The sequence below is a fragment of the Heptranchias perlo genome, chromosome 32 (genome assembly GCF_035084215.1).
Source record: "Heptranchias perlo isolate sHepPer1 chromosome 32, sHepPer1.hap1, whole genome shotgun sequence".
NCBI lineage: Eukaryota > Metazoa > Chordata > Chondrichthyes > Hexanchiformes > Hexanchidae > Heptranchias > Heptranchias perlo.
This window is the reverse complement of record NC_090356.1, coordinates 5,319,574-5,345,466: the sequence shown is the minus strand read 5'-3', so window position 1 is coordinate 5,345,466 and position 25,893 is coordinate 5,319,574. Positions and strand designations below refer to the sequence as shown.

The following is a 25,893-nucleotide window of genomic DNA, read 5'->3' as shown; positions in this document are numbered from 1 at the left end:
GGGCATCGCTGGCGAGACCAGCATTTATTGCCCATCCCTAATTGCCCTTGAGAATGTGGTGGTGAGCCGCCGCCTTGAACCGCTGCAGTCCGTGGGGTGAAGGTTCTCCCATAGTGCTGTTAGGGAGTTCCAGGATTTTGACCCAGCGACGATGAAGGAACGGCGATATATTTCCAAGTCAGGATGGTGTGTGACTTGGAGGGGAACGTGCAGGTGGTGTTGTTCCCATGTGCCTGCTGCTCTTGTCCTTCTAGGTGGTAGAGGTCACGGATTTGGGAGGTGCTGTCGAAGATGCCTTGGCGAGTTGCTGCAGTGCATCCTGTGGATGGTACACACTGCAGCCACTGTGCGCCGGTGGTGAAGGGAGTGAATATTTAGGGTGGTGGATGAGGTGCCAATCAAGTGGGCTGCTCGAGTGGGAACATCTATAGCCATACTCGAAAGATGATAATTTAAGCGATGCTGGAACTTCTTTCCCCAACATATACAAGACATTAGTAAGGCATTAGTAAGGCCACACTTGGAATACTGTGTACAGTTCTGGTCACCCTATTATAGAAAGGATATTATTAAACTAGAAAGAGTGCAGAAAAGATTTACTAGGATGCTACCGGGACTTGATGGTTTGACTTATAGGGAGAGGTTGGATAGACTGAGACTTTTTTCCCTGGAGAGTAGGAGGTTTAGGGGTGATCTTATAGAAGTCTATAAAATAATGAGGGGCATAGATAAGGTAGATAGTCAAAATCTTTTCCCAAAGGTAGGGGAGTCTATAACGAGGGGGCATAGATTTAAGGTGAGAGGGGAGAGATACAAAAGGGTCCAGAGGGGCAATTTTTTCACTCAAAGGGTGGTGAGTGTCTGGAACGAGCTGCCAGAGGCAGTAGTAGAGGCGGGTACAATTTTGTCTTTTAAAAAGCATTTGGACAGTTACATGGGTAAGATGGGTATAGAGGGATATGGGTCAAGTGCAGGCAATTGGGACTAGCTTAGTGGTATAAACTGGGCGACATGGACATGTTGGGCCGAAGGGCCTGTTTCCATGTTGTAAACTTCTATGATTCTAAGTCTAGTATAAAACTAGGATTTGGCTTTGAGTACCAAGAACTGTCAACAAAGACAAGTTTTAAAAGATTAGCAACCTGTGAATGACATGACCTATTTCATTAGTCCGCAGTGTCAGGGAAATAGAGTAGGAATGGAGTTCTCTGGTATTCCAGTGATTAATGAGGCTGTAATTTAAGCATCCTGCAGAATTGAAGATGACTTCATCTCTTCACCAGCTTCGGTATCTTGGGTTTTGTACTGTATAAAATCCATGCAGTTTATTGTCTTTTTATTTTTTCGGGGACGGCAGGTTGGTATTTTTCCATGCTCTGAAGGGCAAGTTTTAAGTATCACCTATAATTTTGCAGAGAGTTTCATGCAAGTTCAACAGGCTGTGAATTTTTCTGTTTCTAGCTAATCTGTGCACAGGAATAACTCATGGGTATTCACACCTGTACCGTTATACGGTTAAATCTTTCATCTTTAGAATGACATAACACATGATTTTTTCCTTTGTATGTCCTTGATTGAGACCGCAGTCAAGGAATCTTCTTTGCTTTCTAATTATAGCTTCAAGGTAACTGTCGACTTTTCCCTTAACGTAGGACAGGAATAGGCCATTCAGCCCCTCAAGCCTGTTCCACCATCAGGAAGGACCTGTTTTCCACTTGGCATATACCCTGACAATCCAGCTTATTTTAAAAATCCAATGCCCTACCCATTGGTATATCAGATTGGTAAACTAACGAGCTGTGGCATCAGGACACCTGATTAATGTGCTGCTCTTGGGGAAGGGAACAGAAGAAGAGTGCCAGCATGAACTGGGAAGGGGGAGGTGAGTGTGACTGTTATGTGAACAGGGAGAGGAAGAAGAACTGGGTAAGACCGTGAACTGGGGGGAGGAAAATAATGCCAGCATGATCTGAGAGGACAGAAAACAGTGTTTGCTTGGGTTGTGGAAGGAGAAGAGTACCGTCATAACGGGGGGAAATGAGAAGAGCACCACCTTGAATGGACAAGGGAGAAGTGTGTCCGCTTGAATGGAAGGGGGAGAAAAGTGCCAGCATGAACTGGGCAAGGGTGAAGAAGAAAAGTTCCCCAGTGTCATTGTAATAGTCACACAAGCAGCTTTAAAAGAGTTAATATAAAAGCTGATTTGTAACCAATACACAACTACAAAAGCCTCAATTTCTACTGAAGAAATTAGTGAATGTCTCTCAAACTTTGCCACAAACATCTGCTATACAAGTGATAGAACGGTGAACAAACCTGCAGCTGAAGTTAAGACTAAGGGTGTACCCAGTTGCACTTCCAGGTAACTACATATGATGGCTTAAATTCAGGGCTATTTTTGAGTTGTCAGCTTTTTGAGGCTGTCAGCTTTAATGATGCTGTTGGCCAGCTTTGGCTAGTTTTCTAGGTTGGCATTGCTCCATGATGTGCCCATTGTATCATTTTAATATCACATTTCTCCAATCTGTTGTGCACTGCACCACCTGGAAGTTACTCCTATAAAAAGCAAATGTCTAAAGGGCAATGTACTGCACTGTACAAAGTATTGAATCTATATTAAATAGTGGAAATGTGAATTCCTGGTAAGGGCAATTCCGGTTATAGCCAAGTTCCTTAGAATCTCATTACTGTTGAGGAGAATTGACTTTTTAGCTTCAGTATTGTGATAATTGTATATCTGAGAGATACTAGTTTCACTTTTCAAATGTCTGCGACAAAGAAAGTATCAGAATAATTGTCTTCAGGGAGGGGATTGCAAAACTAATTCAAGAATTCTGCTGATATCCTAGTTTGTGAACATCAGCAGAGACCTGAGATTGAATTACATCCATTATCTCATTCCCAGGAATTTATTTTATATAAAATATTGAATGGTTACTTTTTTCATTCTTTCCCTGGTGTTTTGCAGTAGTGTTGAGCCTAATTGCTAGGTAGAGGTGGCGCAGTGTAGTTGAAAGGTAATATAAAAGCTGATTTGTGGCATTCCCATGAGAGGACAGAGAAAACAGTGCTTGCTTGGGTCGTGGAAGGAGAAGATTTCCACATCGTTCACCTGAGGAAGGAGGTAGCCTCCGAAAGCTTGTGAATTTAAAATAAAATTGCTGGACTATAACTTGGTGTTGTAAAATTGTTTACAGTTGTCAACCCCAGTCCATCACCGGCATCTCCACATCTTGAATGGACAAGGGAGAAGTTTGTCAGCTTGAATGGAAGGCAGTTACTGTATACATTATGCAATAGGAAATTTATTTACCCAGTGCTATCCAAATACCAATCCTCTAAGCCTTTAGATGCTCCCAGTAACCACCAGTATGACATCGTGTTCTTCCCTGAATGTGAATTTCATTGCATGTCTAAGGGTCTTCTGAGCTTCATTGGTTTGATTCTGAGATATCTATTATGGTAGCAATAAAGTGGCAAACAAATACTGTGCTGTAAAGCATTTGTTTTTAACAGTAATTTGCACATTTGATTTGCACAAAAAACTATCATGCCTTTAACCTTATTGTATTTGTCAACCCATAAAACAGGCTGTCTTTCATTTTCACACATCAGACAAAGTTTATGAAATGATTTGACAACTAAGCATTCAAGGCAGTCCCTTCACACCGTGGTATCTTGAGTCCCAGCGATAGCTGATAATGCTCCGCCAGCCATAACTGTAATGAGTTTTGTAAGTTGCCTGTTAGGTCAGGAGGTGCAGAACAGTGTTTGCAGTAGTAACAATATACTACATCTGTCAAAATTCCATGCAGAATATCAATGGTCAAACCTTACACACTACATGATGTGGAGATGCCGGTGATGGACTGGGGTTGACAATTGTAAACAATTTTACAACACCAAGTTATAGTCCAGCAATTTTATTTTAAATTCACAAGCTTTCGGAGATTTTCTCCTTCCTCAGGCAAATGTTTCAAGATCTCCTTTAAAATAAAATTGCTGGACTATAACTTGGTGTTGTAAAATTGTTTACAATTACACACTACAGCCACTGGCAAGCACTATCATTGCTTGGAACTTTGACCTGTGTACATAGAAGTCTAAGCACATGCTTAACGATTGCTTGTTAAATAATCCACATTTGCAGTATGTTGCTGGAGCATGCATTATGCAATAGGAAATTTATTTACCCAGTGCTATCCAAATACCAATCCTCTAAGCCTTTAGATGCTCCCAGTAACCACCTCCAATAAAGTCCTTGTTACACTTACTTTCAGCTGTACCCTAATATATTAAAAAACCAACATGTTATAAACATGAAAGTTTAAAGACTTTTGATGGTGTTAAAACTCCAAGATTGACTTTTGAAGATCAAATTAAAATTCTTAGATGTACACAAGATGTAATGGCAGTCATACTAAAAGGATTCACTCACCAAGTGGTAATAATCCCCTGTGTTGATATAGTCACAGTGCGACTTTAACTTTAGGAGTTGAGTTGGAAGAAGAAACCAGTGAGCCAATCAAGTCCATTTCTTTCAACAGACCGTAGATGCCTTGCCCTGGTGTCAACTCTGACAATCTGAAGGAAGTGAATTGCCTGATTAAACTTCCAAGAAAATAAAAGTTTGATCTTTCCACTGATGAAAGGAAGATTTGGTGAAATTGAGAAGTGACAATTGGAAAAGAAATTTCAAACAACAAAATGAGATTACACCCAATGATCAAAAGGTTAAACATGATTTGCTGAAGAGCCCTTGTGTGTTAGACAGTTATCTATTTTGACTGTTATTTATTATAAATTTGCATTGCCAAGCAGTGGACTAAAGGTACTATTATAAATCATAGGCAATTTGAGCATGCACCAAAAACCAAAAGATGTTCCTTTTTAAAAAAAAAATTAAGGCACTTAATTCGAGGATACAATTTGAGTGAGAAAAAAACACTCAGCAATTTTCAGGCTACATTTTGATAAACTTTCCTCAAGAGTTATGTGTGCAATAATACCCTCTGCTTTGGGCTATTTAACAACTGTTGGCCATTTCAGCAATTTTCTGGGCATTTGTTTACAACTATACTCCATCTCCAAACCATGGACTGAACTTCATTTTTGCAATGTTTGTCAGTGGTCACCCAAAGTGTGCTTCTGCCCACAGTGGTGCAACAAATTGATTCTGTTTGGCAGCATGATGTACAGTTGGAATACTGGAGGGACAAACTTGATGGGCTGTGGCTTTTTCTCATCCTTGGCCCTTTTTTATGTTCTTTTTTTTTCTATTGGAGAGGATGTCAGATTTGTTGACATCGTTCATCAGAGCTGTTGAGGTTAAATTTCAATGGCCCCTGGAGTATTTTACAGTGTGCTGGAAAATGTATAATAACTTGTATATTTTGAATTGAATTTTTCAATCTTCCTCTGATCTGTGTGTAACTTAGCCCCGTTCTGACTTGGTCTTGTTTTTTTCTCAGTTGGAGAAGAAGCAGGTGACTCCTCCATTTAAGCCACAGATCACCGATGACTACGGTTTGGAAAACTTCGACACTCAGTTTACAAGTGAACCTGTACAGCTCACACCGGATGATGAGTGAGTATATACATCTGTATATTTTGGACATTTTTAAACCTTCATCATTACTCATTGCCTTTTGGGAGCTTTAGAATTATGCATGTATTTTACTAAAAGGTTTCATGTCATCGTATCACGAGCCAAATCAAACAATTTGAATTCATAGTGTTTGCTGAATAAATAAACTGTTACATAAAAAGTAAAATTAATATGTTGGTAGAATGTATAAATACTAAAGGTGTTAGATATGATAGTTTTTATAAATGCCATTGCTAAAAGCTCAGCTTTATGCTTATAACTGCATATTTTCCACAGTTCATTTGCATAAGACAGTGCGTGTGACGTGCTTCTTGCAGCCTTTCATAATAAGTTGCTTTCAACTTTTATACTGCATATATCACTTCATATTTCTCCTCTTTAGAGCGGTCAGCAGTTTAAGTAAATTAAGTATTATATCTTCTGTGACATTGCTCACAGACAAAATTTAAAATTTTTATATTCAACACATATTAGCAGTTGATACCTGAGAGATCTACATGGGGGTATATTTTAATAAATGTAGTCCTAGGTCTTTTTAGCCTCTGGAACTCAGACATGACAATGTAGTTTCATTTTATTTCAAAATTTCATTAGACTGTTGACACACTGAGTTCAATAATAGGTATTTAAGTCTGTAATTCCCTGTTCAAGTTTAATATCTTGCTGCCTGAAATCTGTTAATTTCCAGTACTGTAGCGGCAGCTGAAAAAAACTTGGAAGTGGCCTCGCCCATCACCATTGATTAAACCTCTAACATCTGCAACCTTATTAGTCAGTGAGCCTGTCATGAAACCGATCAAACCAGTCAGATAGTTTAAGCATTGGTTATCCCTCTGCCACATCTCCTTTCTTATTCCTTGATACCCCTGTCAATGAAGTGTTGAACCAGTGAGGAAGTTTAGACGTGACACTACACTGAACCAAACCAATCAGAAAGCTGAGACATGACACTATGTCTTGGCACCGACAGACTGGTGGTACATTTTGGAATACATTTCCATATTTGTTTGCACTTCCTGTATTGAGTCAAGATGCTAAAAATTTATAATAACTCCATTGCTTGCTGCTGAATCAGTTTCTATTTGCGGCTGAGACAGCCAATGAACCTATCCCTGCTTAAAGACTTTTTCCCAATTTTTTTCCTGAAAGCACCATCTCTTGGTAGAGTGTAGTTCAATGGATACCAGCAGCCTGCCGATACCTCAATCAAGTATCCATTCTTCATATTTGAGCCTGGACCATGAATGTCAACAACAGCAACTTGCATTTATACAGTGCCTTTAACATAGAAAAACATCCCAAGGTGCTTCACAGAGGCAAGAGGAAAGACTGACAATGAGCCAAAGGTGGTGAGATTAGTAACACAGATATCAAAAAGTTTGGACAAAGAGTTGGGTTTCAAGAAGGGTCTTGGAGGAGGAAAGGTGGAAGGGAATTCCAGTGACCTAAGCAGCTGAAAACACGGCTGCCAATGGTGGGACCACCGATGGTTGGGCAAAGGGTGAGAGGAACAAAGAGTATTTTTCATTTGTTCACATGATGTAGTCAATGCTGGCATGGCCACATTAGTTGCCCTAAAGACTGTGGGGGATTTTGGGAAAGACGAGGTCACAGACATTGCGAGGGGCAAGGCATGTAGGATTTTAAGGACAAGGATGAAAATTTTAAATTTGGGGGATGGGGAGCAAATATAGTTCCTTGAGGATGGGATGATGGCTGACAGGGACTTGGTGCAGAATAGGATATGGGTAATAGAGTTTTGGATGAGCTGAAATTTATGGAGGGTAGAGGATGGGAGGGCAGCCAGAAGAGCAATTGAGCAGTAGAACTGGAGGTCACAAAGGCATTGATGAGGGTTTTAGCAGGAGATCGGCTGAGGTGGGAGTAGAAGCAGGCAATGTTAGGGAGGTAGAAGTAGGTGGTATTTGTGATGGAAAAAATATGGGGTCAGAAGCTCAGCTCAGGGTTGAACAAGACACCAAGGTTTTGGACAGTCTGGTTCAGCATGAGGCAATGGCCAGGGAGAGGAATGGAGTTGGTGGTGAGGGTATGGAATTTGTAGCAGAGGCTGGAGACGATAGCTTCATTCTTCTTAGTGTTTAGTTGGAGAAAGTTACAGTTCATCCAAGACAGGATATCATCACCAGCAGTGAAGGGCTCGAGAGAAGTGGTGGACCCCATATCTGTGGATGAGATTGCCATGGGGAAGTATGTAAATGAGAGGACCCAGGATTTTTCCTTGGGGAACTCCAGAGGTGACAGTGTGGGAATGGGAAGAAAAGCCATTGCTAGAGATGCTCTAGCTACAATTGGATAGGTAAGAGTGGAACTAAGCAAGGCCAGTCCCACAGAGCTGGATAATGGAGGAGAGGTGGTGTTGGAGGATGATGTGGTTGACCAAGTTGAAGGCTGCAGAAAAGTTGGGGAGGGATAATGCACCATGGTCACAAATAATGTTGTTTGTCACTTTGATTTGGGCTGTTTTGATGCTGAGGGAGGGGCAAAATCCTAATTGGAGGGATTCCAGGATATATAAGGAAGGGTGGAGAACATGGTTAGTAAGGAATGGAAGGAAGTAGTCGAAAGTGGCCTTGACAGAGATCAAGTGGCTGTGAATTTGGGTAAGAAAGTTTATATAGAAGACACGAAGATGGCGATTTCATAGGAGAGGGCAAGAGGAGCTGAGATGAAGATTGACATTATTAGGGATGAAGAGTCACTTAGGATATCTTAGGGAGAAACTCAGATGGAGCTTGGGAAGAGGGAGAGATAGATGACTATTTTAAAGAAGTGAGAGAGATGGAATGGGATGAGATGCTCGAAGGAGGAGATGATGTGCATTGATGGTAAAGGCAACATCACCAACCCAGCTGATACATAGTATAAACATGTGTGGAGGCTTCAGTAAGGGGCAAGATGTTGCCCCAGTGATCAAAGTTTCGTTTAAAGCTAGGATGTCGGTATGATTAGCCACAATAGGGTTGTAGAGGGCAAGGGCCTTGTTCGCAAGTGAGCAGACATTCTGAAAGGAAATATAGCAGGGCCATTGATTGTTAATCATGCTTTAATTACAGCATGACAAGTTTAGATAGGCAGTTTCCATTGTAAATGTGGACATAGGAATTTAAAATAGAAAAAATTGATCGGAGTTGTGTGCAGATGTATGATTTTTAATATATAGATAGGTAGATTTTCATTATCTTTCCCCGCTCTGAGTTTACAAGTCTTGTTTTTGAAGCTGGTTGAGTCATTAGTGCAATAACGTAGTGGAGCTTAGAGGGTAATCCATGCGGATCCTGTGTTAAATTATTTTGTTTCCGTGAGTGAATTGAGCAGGTGACTTATGAGCAGCACAGGTGCAAGTGAGTTGAGGAGTGTTTCAATGGAAAGAAAAATTCTATAATGTTGATCTACAAATCTAATTCTGTTTATCTCTGCAAGTGCACTCTTATATAGTTTTAAACTGATTTCTCGATTTAAGTTTTTGAATTAACTTTAATGGGGCTTATGATAAGCACAGAAGCTACTTCTACACCCCACAGATACAAGCTGCCTCTCTCTTATGTCCAGAGATAAATGACTGCCATTTTGCAAATCCCTTTCAAGGGGAGAGTGTTTCGGGTGTTCTAATTAGACTCAGTATCCTGGGCAAGCAAGGAAAAAAATCGAGGGTTCCCACTCATGGTTGTTATTCTGTGACCCCCTCTAGAAAATGATTGTGAGGACAGGATCAAGCTCTGTGGTGCTGCTTGCTGCACCATTGAATGATCAGCCACATTCATTCATTATCAAGGGTCACACATGAAGAATAGACACTTACCCCAGGAGGAAATCGTAAAAAAGAAAAACCTTTAAGTAGGAACACGTTCGTAGGCCATCAAAGCCCCATATACAGATTGATCCAGCAGGGAACAATGGAGCTAATATAAATTTATAGCTTCCTGTGTTGGTAGGTCCAAATAAACGTGTGCAGGTTTTGAAATGTACCGTTAGTTGCTGTACAGAAAAGGAACCCGCTCTACCGTTTCAGTTCTGCTCAGACCATAATGTCAGCAGACTGAGGACATAAAAAGTTTTCTTCATAATTGCACTATTTTCACAATTCACTAGTGTTCGAAATACTGAACATGCTGCCTAATAGCACTTTGTAAGTACAGTGCCTGTTGTAGAACGAAGCCACGTAGCTCAGTAAGGTCACATCTTCCATCCATGTTCTGTGCTGAGTCAACTAACTTTAGCTGGGGCTGCCGTAGGGTGTTGGCAATTGGCCTCAGCATCCCTGGGCTTGGGAGGTGAAAAAAATTAGTTAGGGTTCCTGTTCCTGGTTGGTATCCATTGACCTGTTGCTAGAAAAGTGTGGGTATCGAATGAGGATTGGATGGAGCTTGGCTGTGATGACCTCATGGCTCTTACAAACCAAATGAAAAGGAATTGTCTAATGGTTTATTTATTGAAGCCTGCAGAATTGACTGCCTAGACTCGCACACGAAGAATGGCCACTTGAATGAAATACTGGAGGACAGCTGGCATCTATGGAATTATATTCCAGCATGAGTAGCAACTTCAGGAGAGAAGAAAGTTGGTGGGGGGAAAGAGGAAAATGCTATACATACCTTTAACAATATTGTGCCCTTCCAGAAAACAAGCTAGAGCCACAGCAAAAAAAAATGTTGTTTCATCATAACCAATAGAGTAAGATAACAATGATAACTTTAAAATAATATAGTAATTTTGAGTGGTAACATTAGAACCTTTCTATAGTAGTTTTTCGAGGCAGTAAGGAAGCATGTACAAAAGGTGCCCCATATAGTTTTGTCCATTATAGAACAAACCATAAGCAATAGATGGCATATTATGAGTTGTTGTATATTGAAGTGAGGAGATGCAATGCATCACGGTGTTAGTGTTGAGGGGGTTGTTGCAGCTTTTTCCCTTACATAACTGTAAGACCTCTGAAGAATAATGGTTTCTTTCCAGTGATTACTGTAGATTGCTTTGTAGGTGGAAAAGGTGTCCTACATCTCCTCCTACAAGCATTTTGTGCAGTACAAAACACGATGCCACTAAAATGAATCAGCTCATGTTTATTAAAGATATTCATTAGGGATATCATAATGAAGCTTTACAGCTGGCTTACGATGCTTTTCTGCCGGAGAAGTGAGAACAGACACAACACATTAAAGGAGACAAAATAGATACAACACACTGTGACCTTTAGCCTTGCTAATGTCTTAGTTCAGTACTGTTTTGATGAGGAGTTGGGGGAGGGGATGCCTAGCTCCAATAGGCTTGAATACATGCAGCTGGAACCCTGCTGCAGTAAGGGCATACATCCAGCTGTGTCCATTACTAACCAAAAGTAGCATATTGATAAGCCACTTTTCCGTTGTTTTTCTTCCTTTATAAATACACCTGTTTTTAAAAGCAAAAAATTGCAACTAGGCAATGATTATCCATGATTTGTTCTCCCAACACTGGTAAGATGCCAAAGGCCATTGCAGTGTGGTGGTGGTGGTGATGCCATTAAGGGATAATGTAGCCTGAAATATCTGATCTTTTACAGTGGCACCTTGATTAGCTAGCGCTATGAAAGTTTATATCAATATTGTGATATTGCGGAGGCTGCTGACAGGATCACTACTTTTAGCACTGTCCTGCTTAGCAGGGGAGAGGCACGGTTGGTATCAAGGGCAGGTTTTTGGCCAGTGCGCTCATGTCCGTTAGGGTTTGGTGGCTGGAGTCGCAAGTCAGTGATTGAGGGAACTGAGAGCCAGCAGATCAGCTGTTACAGTGTGAGCTGATCTAGGAGCAATGGAAATAAATGCTGAAGGAGAGGATTATGGTGGGTGGATGGGGAACAGACAGCATTCAAAGGCAGAACAGCAATTGGAAGACCTCTGTTTATGTACCACCTGGGCCCCCTTCCATTATGGCATATAATTGTGGTTCTATGTAATATTAACTGCTAAGAGCTGCACTTTGCTTCATCTCTGTAGTGAAAAACAGTTGTGCCCCACTACTTTATGGCAATTTTTAGGAACTGAATTTATAAACTTTGTTTTCATTGTTGGTGTGCATTACTTTTTTCTAGGAAATTTGTTCAGGAGTGTGGGGGGGGGGCAATCCTTAGATGATTTATGTTTGTTTATTTTTAAAATATTAATTTTTCTGGCACATTTTACTGTATAACTACTATACTGTGCCAGATGTCAAAAATACACAAGTGGGATGTAATTAGCACTGAATTTCCTAAAAGGTTTGATTTTTCCAGATGGGTTCATTGACTTTGTTGGTCACAGAGGGGTTACATATCTGGGGGGTGGAAGGATGGAAACAACTTATTCCTGACAAGTTTGTTCATTTATTTACATTTAGCATAATCGCCTAAGACAATACTAATGGTTGATATGGTGATTTCTTTTTCCCCCCCTTTCTCTTCCAATTATTTTTCCTTCCTCTCCTGGCATACAGTTCTACAGGCACCATGAAGGTGAGTGTAGGCAGGCTGTTTGATTGTAGGAGGCATCTCAACTAAGTCAGATGATGTTCTTTCTGAAAGTTCACGTGTGCAATTCTGTTATCATAGCTCAGGGGCAGGAACATGGATTTTGCATGCAGTTCCAGTAGAGATCACCAGCTAGCAGTCAGAAGTGGGAACCCTGGCTGTTTTTTTTTCCATCATCTTAATCCAGGGACACTGAGGCCAGTCATAGTACTCCTACTGCCACCTGGGGGAATCAGTTTACTCAGCACAGACCAGGGATTGAACCTTGGATCTTCCTGGTCTCTCTGGCTCACTGCGGGATAATCCACTGATTCGTTGAGAGAGCCACTGGACTCTCACCTTTTTCAAATTTCAGACATGTACTCATTAGCACAATTTTTCTCCCCTTCTCTCCAGTACTTGTTGATTTATGTGAGCCACCTTATACCTCACCCAAGTGCCCATTCTTCATGTGCAAGTCTTGATTGTGTTAGCGGGCTACCGTACCATGGGTGCCAATCACAGCAAGCCTGATCCTGTTCTAACCCAAAGACCAAGCATATGCAAGCCAGGTCAGTGGATAATGATCATGAACAAGAATTTTGGATTATTGCAGCCGCCTTCCTCAGCACAGGGACTCAGATACCAAATGTAGCCCTCCTCCAGTTGCCCTGGCTGGAATTCAACATGGGCCATTCCTGTTCTTTGCAGCTCTGTATGGTGCCAGGTACTCATTATGTCATTGAGGTACTTAGTAATTAGACGAAATTAAATGAGCTGAATGGCCTTTTCTTATTCCTACCTTATTGTTGTATAGCCAGGTCAGATAAGCATCACATCTATATAGCAAGGTATTTGAAGTTTCATTGTTTTAACAGAGCAAACATTTTAGCCTTGGGTTTCTTATCACAAATTGCACATTTCCAAGTATGAAATGAGATTTTGTACTTGGAGAGTCTCATTATAAGCACACTTCATAGAAATCCAACAATTATCATTAACCTTAACACTTATTTCAACTTTTTTTGGAATGTTTTGTTAAAATGTGCTGAATCTGAGAACTGCCTTAGAGAAATTGCTGAGCCCCACAGTGTTAAGGGAACTGAAGATACAGTTATTAACACTTTTCTCAGTGAACTTACCATCAAATTCCAAAAAAACTGATTCAGCAGTTTATTCAAAGAGTAGTTGAACTATCCAGATCCAGAAGGTCTCAGTTTTGTTTCCTGGTCTGTGCTGGATTAACTGAACTCAGCACAGAACATCAACGATAGGGACACTACAGTTGGCTTTGGAACCTCTTAGTTAGGCAGGGGAAAATCAGCCAGGAGTCCCGTTCCTGATCACTATCTGGTGATCCCTACTCAAAAGTGCATATGTATGGACAGCGGGTGAGGTCAAGATCGGGTTCTGCTGTAATGCCCCCCCCCCCATAATTGAATAACTTACCGACACTCACAGTCAAGGCTCACACTTGAATAATGTCAACTTAGGTGAGATACCAGAGGGCAATGGGTGCATATAGATTGTATTCCATCAAGAAATCAATGTTTTATTAGAGGAGGGTAGGAGATAATTCCTTTCTTTTAAAAAAAAACACTTGTGCATCTTGATCTAAGCGCCAGTGAGTAGATCACCTATCAGTACAGTTGGGCATGGTTGCATGGCATGGGAAACCACAAAAGGGGGAGGACAGAAAATAATAACCAGGCACTGAAAATAATCCTAAAATGGTCTGTGGTCACTTTCATAAAGGATAAGACCTGCATCAAAAGGTGCCAAGTTTGATTTTCAAATTCACTGAATTAGATGATCTCAGCATGGCTAACAATTGGCACCAGCAACGCAGGTTAGGGAGGAGATAATCGCTCATTTCTCACTTCTGAAGGCTGACACTCCCTGCCTAGGCTCACACATGAAATATGGCCAATTCAGCAACGTAATGGAGGCTGCCAATGCCTGTGAGACCATACCCCAACAAGAGCCAGAGGAGGGGAGAAAAAAATTACATTTGTGGGATTATATGCCTTCATTACAGTTGACTCAAGCTGTACGTAATTTTTATGCTACTGATTGTACAAAGAGGAGGAAAAATAGCCACCCCTGCATAACATTGTGGAAGGTCTGTATCTGAAGACTGAAAGATTGATGATTTAAGAAATGCAGCAGCATTTCAGAAACCAGAACTCTCAAACACTTATCACTCGAGCAGCTCTAATGCAATTCTCCCAGATTAAGCTTCACATAAAATCCTGGTATGCACATTCCTGAGCCAACTGAAAATGCTAAAATCATCGAAAGAGCTGAATAAGCAGAGTCAGCAGGACATGTACAATATCCTTATTTACATTTTTAGATTCTGTTTCCAAAAAATCATCTTTCAATAATAGCACAAATAAATTAGTATCTTTGCTCCTTTCATTCCATCTATCTCCTTCATTCCCCCTTACAGGCAATATAATTAAATGTTAAATTGCAAGACTCAATCCTGGATCCAGTTTTTAATTTAGACAATGTCCAGCACATTGACTCCTTCAATGTTCCTCCTCCTCCACCCCGGGTAGTGCCATTTGTCAAAACATTGATAATTCTTGACAGCTCCCTAGTTGAATTATGGACAAAAATATATTGTAGTTTTAAAAGGATCATATTTTACATTCATATCCAACACTTCTGGGCTGGAATAATGGATGTAGTGTATACAAAGCTGTAAATTTTACTGTAATTGACTGTCAAAGTATTTTGTCACAAAACCAACATTCCAATATAGCTTCAAGTCATAGAACTTTGAAATGTGAATCTAGCAGCACAACTATAAGAAAAATAATCGCAAAATAAGATATTTCTTTCTTTTAGTTATATATAGATGCCAATTCTCTCTCTAAGGTGCTGACCCTTGCTGGGGTATGGTTCCAAGTGTTCTGCAGCTATCTGGTACCCTGCCCAATTGGCCATTATGCATGTGTGAGCCTAGATGGTTAAGTGTCAGCGGGCTGTCCAATCCTAGAGGGTATTCATGCCAAACCTGATCCTGTTTCTTCCTAACCTCCACAGAAGTGTGCTTTCCAGCAGGACTCACTGGCTGACAATGAATAGCAGGGTTACCAATTATCTCTCTTCCCCCGCAGCCCATGGACACTAAGGCCAATTTTAGCTCCCCAATTTCTGCCTGACTGAGATAAGCTAAATCAGCACAGACCGCAAATTGAATCCTGGTAGTTATACACAAGAATAAACATTTCTCTTGAGATTTAGACCATGGAAGTTTGCAGTACAGAACGAGGCCATTTGGCCATTGTGTCTGCTGGTTCTTTGAGAAATCCAAAACTAATCCCACTGCTCCACTTTCACCTCATAGCCCTGAAGGATTTGGGGATTCAGATACCATAACTGCTTAAGCTTCAGTATAAACATTGTGTGCCAACTACATTGAATGTTTAAAAATTATTTTGTAGCAGTGAAATTGCATCAAGAAAGATGCTAACCCCACAAACAATAGGAAGTGATTCAGAGCTCTGAAGCACACGATGGAAGTGCCATGTGCAAGATCCAGGACCAAGCTGTCAGGTGGAATTGTGACAAAAAGAGAAACTTTTAAAGGGAGAGAGGGAGGGAGCCGGCCTGCACTGACCTGTCACTCAGCACTCTGGCAGGCAGTTGGGCGCTCAGCAGCATGTATCTTTGCCTTTTGTGTACATGAAGACCAATTGGTGCCAATTAAGTCTGGTACTTGGCTTTGGACATGAACATCTAGGAAATCAAGGTGGCTAGCACATGGGAAGCTCTGCTTCATAGATCATTACATTGCGCTGATAGCTGATTTAGAAACCTTGACAGTTTTTGGATGTTGTTATCTGGACATCAGGTATGTAAACATGTGCTCATATATCCAGGATTCAGTGCCTACCTTCATTAGGCTCCAACTAGTGGAGCCCGTTCAATGGGGTATGAAGTGCATTCATTGCTGCAGTCAGTAAAATAGTGGAAATGCATTCTTTGATTTCATGGTGAGTCATGCTGCTCACCGTCCCACTCAGAAGGAGTCCTTGGTATTTGCTGTCTGCCTAGAGAGGGGTTAAACCTGTGTTTGTCGGTTATTTAATAACCAACTAGTGACTATCCTCTTTTAGGGGAGAAATAAACAAAGTCTCTTTGGGTCAAGTTGGCTCCAAGACAACATGTCTTAGACTTAGTAATCTGATACCTGAGCCTAAATAGCTCTGTAGTACTCCAGAATACAGTTAATGATTGACTAGCCAACTTGGCGCATTGATGGGAGCTCCAAATAACCTTACAAGCTAATGCCGTAACAGGTAGGGTGGTCCTAGTTAGGCAAATAGCAGGAAAGTTACCAGAGCCCTCTGCATGGTTTTAGCTGGTTAAACTTCAGCAGTACCCTGCACGTGACTGTCCGTAAGCTTGGGCTCTTGCCAGCCTGTACCTAAATTCTCTCTGCTTAGGAGAGTGGGGTATGTCCCTACTGGAAGAGAGTATACACCTCATATTAAGCGATCAAAAGGTACTTATTTGGATTTCTTACCTTGTCGTTCTGAAAACATGTAGCTTCTCTTGCAGATAGAAGTTATAAATGTTTTCTTCACTGTTTCAGAAAATGACAATTGAAATACTGTAAAATAGCAATACTTTGACTGTCCAGCTGCAAAGCAGGCACGTGTATTCTTTTGAAAATAATGACAATATGACTACAATTAAGCATCAGTTGTGACACTTCTTTTCAACTTTCCATCACTTATGTTCCACGTTCACAATTTGTTGTATTGTTTAGACCGAAGGGAAATATGTACAAAGTTTATGTGGGGGGAGTGGTGAAGATTATAATTTAAATGGGGGGTATGGAAGAGTGACAAAGATAATTCTGGGACTTGGGGCCCAATGCATACTCCAACAGGGATGAAAGGAGTCATCTTTGGTTGTATTAGCAAAGGCCTGGGAGCATGTTAGCTCGCAATAATTGGGTGACACGAAAAAAGCCACAAAATGGAAAGATAAGAAAATATCTTGAGAAGGAGGCTCGCCCTCAAAAAGGCTCATACATTGGTGAGATTACATTTATGGACTGCTAGATTACCCATGTCATTATACAATTAACAGAACCTGCTTTCATAGGGGGAAATCTTAACCTTTTTGTACAACTACTTCTATGAGCAGACAAATACAAAGTCTGGGAAAAGACCAGCTAGTTCATTGAGCCTGTCCTATATTGTTGTGGTGTGACTTCTACACACCATTACCCCCATCTGCCTCCCACCATAGATGTTGATTTGTTGCTGGGGTATCCATTGGTTCCCAACTGGTTATTATTAATGTGTTATTCTTGATGGTGAGTATCAACATGCTATTTGACTCACTTCCCGCCTCACCTATGCACACAAGTCCCTTATAACAGGGATTAATGGATAGTAATTGGAAGTCTAAATTCTCAGTTGCTTTTTTTTTCTCCTTGCTCCCTAACCGAGAGATGTTGAGGCAAATTGTAACATCCCAATGCCCCCAGCTAACTTTGCACGGAACGGAGGTCAGATTTGAGACATTTTTGGTCCGTATTTGTTCATTTAGTAAGATTACTGAGCCCTTGGGGAGCAATAATCAAGACTTAGTATTTGGATACATGAGGCATGTTCAGTGGCAGTACCCAGTTTTATTCTGGTGGACTGTTCCACAGAATATCCTTGTTTTTTAAGGAATGTCCCCATGTGCATGTTTTTTTTGTTAACCCTCACAGGATTTATTTACTTAGCTGGTAGGATGGATTGGTTCCTGGGTAAGTATTTGTATTGAAGGACATATGCTGGAATGTGAAGGCCTGCCCCTTAGAACAATCGAATAATAGTGTATGGACTGCAACCAGTTAAGGAATTGAGTCGTTTATGGGGAAATCCATGGTCCTTTAGAAGCAGCAGGTCGGAATGCCTCTTCAGTTTTAATGCCATTTTCTTTGCCTTTTTTTAACTACATCGTCCAAGGAGAACTTTGCATCACGTTTGGCCTATCTTATATCTGATTTAGGAATACATTATATAGTTGCTGGGCCCAAAATCGTAAAACATTCAATTCTCTACCACAGTTATTCCTCACAATGCACCTACACACACTTTTCTCCTTTCAAACTATGTGCATTCATTTGGATGAGAATGCTGACACGGAAATCTTCTCTAACTCCAAACACAGTTTAGAAACCTAGAGGGTTAATAAAAAATAAAGCTTCCCACCATCATTAAGAATGTGCTCTTTTTTAGTTCTTAATCTCTGCTGTGAGGGTAGTACACATCAGAAAGAAGCTCTCTGGGCTACAGATTGCTTCTCTCAGTTTAATGATTTACAGGAAGCAGTGAGGCAGATTGGCCTTTATTTCACAGATGTCCACACTTGGCTGCTGAACAAAGCACCTACCACATTCACTTCTAAGCTGCCTGCTAGAGATGAATTAGTCCCCTGTCCTTGTCCTTAGTTGAGAAAGATCTTCTTTAAAAAAGACTTCAATTTCTGCAAGCTAAGACATTTCTTATTGACTGACCGAATCAATGGCATAGTTTTTTTTTAAAGTCAGGAAACTAGTTTCCTCCCAAGTTTGCTAGCATATTAAATAAAAGCATGTTACTTGGCATCAAATATAGGGCAGAAAAATGCAGTGTTGAAATACAGCGCTTTGGCTTTCTCTTGGCATTTCAATGCGAGTGTCGGAGATGTCACATTCCCATTGCATGGCTCCAAGCACTCAAACAACATTTTATCATGTTTACACATGGGTGAAAATTCTAGCCACAGAGCAAGCTCAGAAGTGAATTAAGTAATTTTAATTTAACCCTTTGTGTATCAAGTCCTGAAGTTCTGTTGTGTTGTGGTAGTGTGGACCTTTCTCCAGTATGCACGTAATGTTGAAATCTTGGGTAACAGTGAAAGCTGTTCAGCTGGAAGGCCAAATGGTGATCCGATTGAACTCTTCAGCATATTGATGAAGTAAACAGATTTCCATTGGCCAACAAGACGGTAACCAGAAGACACAAATTTAACATAATGATAAGAATAATTAAAGAGTGGGTTAGAAAAAAATTCCTTACACAAACCTTTGTTGAAACAGAGTCCGTCAATTATTTTTAAAAGGGAATTCATTACTTGGAAAAAGGAATATTAGAGGATAAGGGAAGTGACCAGGAGAGTGGAATTAGATTAAGGGGGTCATATGAAGAAAAACACCAGCACAGACCTGATAGATGAAATGGTCTGTTTCAGTGCTATAATATTCTATGAAACAATATTTTTTCCTCCTCTTTCATTCCCACACACAAGCTTTTCAGCATTTTTTGTAGGTGTTCAGTTATTCAAATAATACTTGTTTTTTTTTAAATCCATTATTTTGCTACTTATGTAGGTGATATCCTCCTAACTGTCAATGCCTCTGTGTAACCAGGCACTGGGAGGTGCTTGAACTCGACCTAGCATGATCCTCCCTCTCTGATGCAGGTGAAGCATCTGGCCTTTACTCAGTATGCCTTTTTAAACAGCCCAGCCAACATTCAGAACTTTTGTGAAGAACAGATACAAACTCTATGGCATAACATAGTGGTACATCAATGTGTTTGACAGTAGGCAACTAAGCTAATAAGTCAAAAATTTACTGTCGAGATGGACCGTAACAAGGTCTTGCTGATGCTGGTATGACATCTTTGGGTTGCAGGTAATATATTAAGCACCCAGACTCTGTTAGAGCAAAATAAATTTATATAGAATTATATATATTTCATTTCACCCAGTTCCGCTCACTCAGAGAAAGAAAGAACTTACATTTATGTAGCACCTTTCACAACCTCAGGACGTCCCATAGCGCTTCACAACCAATGAACTACTTTTGAAGTGCAGTCACTGTTATAAACACGGCAGTCAATTAGCCCACAGCAAGTTCCCACAAACAGCAAAGAGATAAATGATGAATTCAACTTTTTTAGTGGTGTTGATTGAAGGATCAATGTTGGCCAGGACAACGAGAGAACTCCCCATATCATCTTCAAGTAGTACCATGGGATCTTTTACGTCCACCTGAGAGGGCAGACAGGACCTCGGTCTAACAGCTCATCCAAAGGACAGCACCTTCCACAATGCAGCACTGCCCAAATACTGCAGTGGAGTGTCAGCCAAGACAATACGCTCAAGTAATCCAGAGGCCTGGACTAATAATCTGGAGTCATGAGTTCAAATCCCGCCACGGCAGCAGGGGAATTTAAATTCAATTAATTAAATTCAATTAATTAAATAAAATCTGGAATTAAAATACTAGTATCAGTAATGGTGGCCATGAAAATACCAGATTGTCGTAAAAACCCATCTGGTTCACTAATGCCCTTTAGGGAAGGAAACTTGCCGATCTCACCTGGTCTGGCCTACATGTGACTCCAGACCCACAGCAATGTGATTGATTCTTAATTGCCTTCTGAGATGGCCGAGCAAGCCACTCAGTTGTACAATCTCGCTTTAAAAAAAAAGTCATAATAAGAATAAAACCGGATGGACCACCCGGCATCGGATCACTAGACACCGGACACGACAAAGGCAAACCAAGCCCAGTCAACCCTGCAAAGTCCTCCTCACTAACATCTGGGGACTTGTGTCAAAATTGGGAGAGCTGTCTCACAGACTAGTCAAGCAACAGCCTGACACAGCCATACTCAGAATCATACCTTTCAGCCAATGTCCCAGACTCTTCCATCACCATCCCTGGCTATGTTCTGTCCCACCGGCAGGACAGACCGACCAGAGATGGTGGTACAGTGATATACAATCAGGAGGGAGTGGCCCTGGGAGTCCTCAACATTGACTCTGGACCCCATGAAATCTAACTGCACCAGGTCAAACATGGGCAAGGAAACCTCCTGCTGATTACCACCTACCACCCTCCCTCAGCTGATGAATCAGTCCTCCTCCATGTTGAACACCACTTGGAGGAAGCACTGAGGGTAGTAAGGGCACAGAATGTACTCTGGGTGGGGGACTTAAGTGTCCATCACCAAGTGTGGCTCGGTAGCACCACTACTGACCGAGCTGGCCAAGTCCTGAAGGACATAGCTGCCAGACTGGGCCTGCGGCAGGTGTGAGCGAACCAATAAGAGGGGAAAACTTACTTGACCTCGTCCTCACCGATCTCTACCTGTCGCAGATGCATCTGTCCATGACAGTATTGGTAGGAGTGACCACCGCACAGTCCTCGTGGAGACTAAGTCCTGTCTTCGCACTGAGGACACCATCCAACGTGTTGTGTGGCACTATCACTGTGCTGATTGGGATAGATTCAGATCAGATCTAACGTCTCAAAACTGGACATCCATGAGACGCTGTGGGCCATCAGCAGCAGCAGAATTGTATTCCAGCACAATCTGTAACCTCATGGCCCGGCATTTTCCTCACTCTACCATTACCAACAAGCCAGGGGATCAACCCTGGTTCAATGAGGACTGTAGAAGAGCATGCCAGGAGCAGCACCAGGCGTACCTAAAAATGAGGTGCTACAACTCAGGACTACATGCATGCTAAACAGCGGAAGCAACATGCTATTGACAGAGCTAAGCGATTCCACAACCAACGGATCAGATCAAAGCTCTGCAGTCCTGCCACATCCAGTCGTGAATGGTGGTGGACTATTAAACAACTAACAGGAGGAGGAGGCTCTGTAAACATCCCAATCCTCAATGATAGCGGAGTCCAGCACGTGAGTGCAAAAGACAAGGCTGAAGCGTTTGCAACCATCTTCAGCCAGAAGTGCCGAGTGGATGATCCATCTCGGTCTCCTCCCGATATCCCCACCATCACAGAAGCCAGTCTTCAGCCAATTTGATTCACTCCACGTGATATCAAGAAACGACTGAGTGCATTGGATACAGCAAAGGCTATGGGCCCCGACAACATGCCGGCTGTAGTGCTGAAGACTTGTGCTCCAGAACTAGCTGTGCCTCTAGCCAAACTGTTCCAGTACAGCTACAACACTCACATCTACCAGACAATGTGGAAAATTGCCCAGGTATGTCCTGTCCACAAAAAGCAGGACAAATCCAATCCGGCCAATTACCACCCCATCAGTCTACTCTCAATCATCAGCAAAGTGATGGAAGGTGTCGTCGTGTGCTATCAAGCAGCACTTACTCACCAATAACCTGCTCACTGATGCTCAGTTTGGGTTCTGCCAGGACCACTCTGCTCCAGACCTCATTACAGCCTTGGTCAAAACGTGGACAAAAGAGCTGAATTCCAGAGGTGAGGTGAGAGTGACTGCCCTTGACATCAAGGCAGCATTTGACCGAGTGTGGCACCAAGCAGCCTTAGTAAAATTGAAGTCAATGGGAATCGGGGAAAACTCTCCAGTGGCTGGAGTCATACCTAGCACAAAGGAAGATGGTAGTGGTTGTTGGAGGCCATCATCTCTGCCCCAGACATTGCTGCAGGAGTTCCTCGGGGCAGTGTCCTCGGCCCAACCATCTTCAGCTGCTTCATCAATGACCTTCCCTCCATCACAAGGTCAGAAATGGGGATGTTCGCTGATGATTGCACAGTGTTCAGTTCCATTCGCAACACCTTAGACAATGAAGCAGTCTGTGCCCACATCAGCAAGACCTGGACAACATCCAGGCTTGGGCTGATAAGTGGCAAGTAACATTCGCACCGGGCAATGACCATCTCCAACAAGAGAGAGTCTAACCACCTCCCCTTGACATTCGGCATTACCATTGCCGAATGCCCCACCATCAACATCCTGGGGGTCACCATTGACCAGAAACTTAACTGGACCAGCCATATAAATACTGTGGCTACAAGAGCAGGTCAGAGGCTGGGTATTCTGCGGCGAGTGACTCAACTCCTGACTCCCCAAAGCCTTTCCACCATCTACAAGGCACAAGGCAGGAGTGTGATGGAATACTCTCCACTTGCCTGGATGAGTGCAGCTCCAACAACACTCAAGAAACTCAACACCATCCAGGACAAAGCAGCCCGCTTGATTGGCACCCAATCCACCATCCTGAACATTCACTCCCTTCACCACCGGTGCACTGTGGCTGCAGTGCGTACCATCCACAGGATGCACTGCAGCAACTCGCCAAGGCTTCTTCGACAGCACCTCCCAAACCCGCGACGTCTACCACCTAGAAGGACAAGAGCAGCAGGCACGTGGGAACAACACCACCTGCACGTTCCCCTCCAAGTCACACACCATCCTGACTTGGAAATATATCCTTCATCGTCACTGGGTCAAAATCCTGGAATTCCCTACCTAACAGCACTGTGGGAGAACCTTCACCACACGGACTGCAGCAGCTCAAGAATGCGGCTCACCACCATCTTCTCGAGCAATTAGGGATGAGCTATAAATGCTGGCCTCGCCAGCGACGCCCACATCCCATGAATGAATAAAAAAAAGTGCAGCATTGCGTCTCCCAGCTCTTTTTAGTGCTGTCATTGTACTGCACCTGAGACGCTGGTGCCGTATTGAGACTTTCTCTAAATCAGGTGTTAATTTCATTAGTGGTATCTATGATTTGAGAAGAAACGGCAGAGATTTTTTTTTTTCTTGACTAATTTAATTTTTTCAAGTGTTCTTTAGTCAGAATTAAAATTGTTCCATAGCTCTGTTACCAGCTTTTAAAATTCTGATATGTGGGCCTCTAATGGCCTGTTTTTCTCACCTAAATTTCCTAGTTGGCAACCAGAGACCAGTGAAGAGAAGTGAAAGCCACCTTGCATTACTGTGGAGAGTACTAAAGTATCCTTCAGCAGAACCTGGATAGTATCCAGGCTTGGGCTGACAAGTGGCAGCTAACAATTTCACCACATAGTGCCAGGTAATGACTATCTCAAACAGGAGAAAGCTGAGCCCATCTCCCCTTCATTGGTCCTTCAGTGGCACCATCAATATCTTTGGTCACTAATGGCCAGAAGCTTAACTGGGCCAGCTGTATTAACATCATGGCTACAAGAGCAGGGCAGAGGCTGCGCCAAGTGGCTCAACTCACAACCCCTCAAAGTCTATCCACCATCTACAAGGTTCAAATGTGATGGAATACTCACTGCTCAGCTGGATGGGTGCAGCCACAACAACACTCGACACCATCCAGGACAGGGCAATTCACTTGATCAATATCCCTGCCACTGGCCTCAATATCCATCCCCCCAACACCGCACTTTGGCTGCAGTTTGTACAATCTACAGAATGCACTGCGGCAACTCACCACGGTTACTGTGAGAGCACCTTCCTTCCTGTGACCTCTACCATTGAGAAGGACAAGCAGCAATGTCGTAAGAACATCACCACTTCCAAGTTCTCCTACAAGTCATTCACCATCATGACATGGATATATATAATAGTTCCTTCACCTTTGCTGGGTCAACATCCTGAAATTCCCTATTTAACACCATTGTGGGAGCATCATCACTACAGGACTACAGTGGTTCAAGGAGAAGGCCCACTACCACCTTCTCAAGGCAACTGGGACGGACAATAAATATGATCTTGCCTGCATCGCCCACATCCCAAGAACAAATTTTTTAAAAATTGAAAGCTTGTGGACAGTCCTGGTCTAGGCCAACACGTGAGAAATGGGTGAAGTACCAGAGGGCAGCAGTGGAACTCTACCGCAGAAAGGAGCCAATACTCGAGGCCAGAGGAGAAAATCGGCACAAAAAAAATCTTAACATACACACTTAAGTTTCTCGGATTTTAGAGTTTCGGTTTTCAGTACAATTCAGATTCAGAATGAAAAATGTAACTGGCTGTGGTGAAAATACTGCAATCTATAGATATCCTGTTGTGATCATCGATCCATGCATGTAATTGCTTGGCAAACCAGTTGTCTTTATCAGGATTTAGCTAAAATTTATGACATGAGAAATGGCCGCTTATCTGCTTGTGTGTATTTTTAATCATCTGTGTTTTGTGTTGCTGCCAGATCATTACTGTAAATGAAATGTTTTCATCTCAATCTGAATTCAAGCAAATATCCTGCAAAAAATTGAGCACTTCAGATTTAGGCCAGACAGCTTGTCTCGTCTCGTGTCTCTGATAGATGTTAAATGAAATTAGTTTGGGTAGATGCAATCCAGATCTCAGCGGATGAGTCCAGGGCAAAAAAAAAATTGAGGCTTCCATGGAAGACAGCAGCTTGACTTTAATTTGTGTTTTTTTTCCCCCAAAATTTCTCCCATCCTCTACTGCAGAGACTGACTGTTGCTGGAGTATGTTCCACGGCAGCAGTTACCCTCCAGTACCTCACCCGAGTGGCCATTCTGTCAGCAGGTTATTCAATTCTTGGGAGTGTCACAGCAAAGAATGATACAGCAGGAAACAATTTCCCTTTTATTAAACCATTCTCTCTGTTCCATAGGTTTCAGGCACAATCTGGTATCTTGGCTAATAGATTATTCTTCATCTACCAGTTGTAAACAATTTTACAACACCAAGTTATAGTCCAACGATTTTATTTTTAATCCCACAAGCTTTCGGGGGCTTTCCCCTTCCTCAGGCGGTGTGGAGATGACAATTTCGAATCCTTCGCATTTTAAGATCACATAACAAAGGCTTTGTTATGTGATCTTAAAATGCGAAGGATTCGAAATTGTCATCTCCACACCGCCTGAGGAAGGGGAAAGCCCCCGAAAGCTTGTGGGATTAAAAATAAAATCGTTGGACTATAACATGGTGTTGTAAAATTGTTTACAATTGTTAACCCCAGTCCATCACCGGCATCTCCACTTCATCTACCAGCCTAGAGAGACTGTGTCGGCAGGATATTTTTTCCTTGGAGGG

The 25,893-nt window shown here is 42.1% G+C and overlaps 1 protein-coding gene across 1 annotated transcript in view; it reads left to right on the top strand.

Moving 5' to 3' along the window:
- prkcz (protein kinase C, zeta) overlaps positions 1-25,893 on the top strand; it is a 377,802-nt gene that overhangs the window by 336,534 nt on the left and 15,375 nt on the right. The window contains exon 17 of the mRNA XM_067970242.1: positions 5,472-5,587. Within this exon, the coding sequence (XP_067826343.1) occupies positions 5,472-5,587 (116 nt within the window). The remainder of the gene's footprint in view (positions 1-5,471; positions 5,588-25,893) is intronic.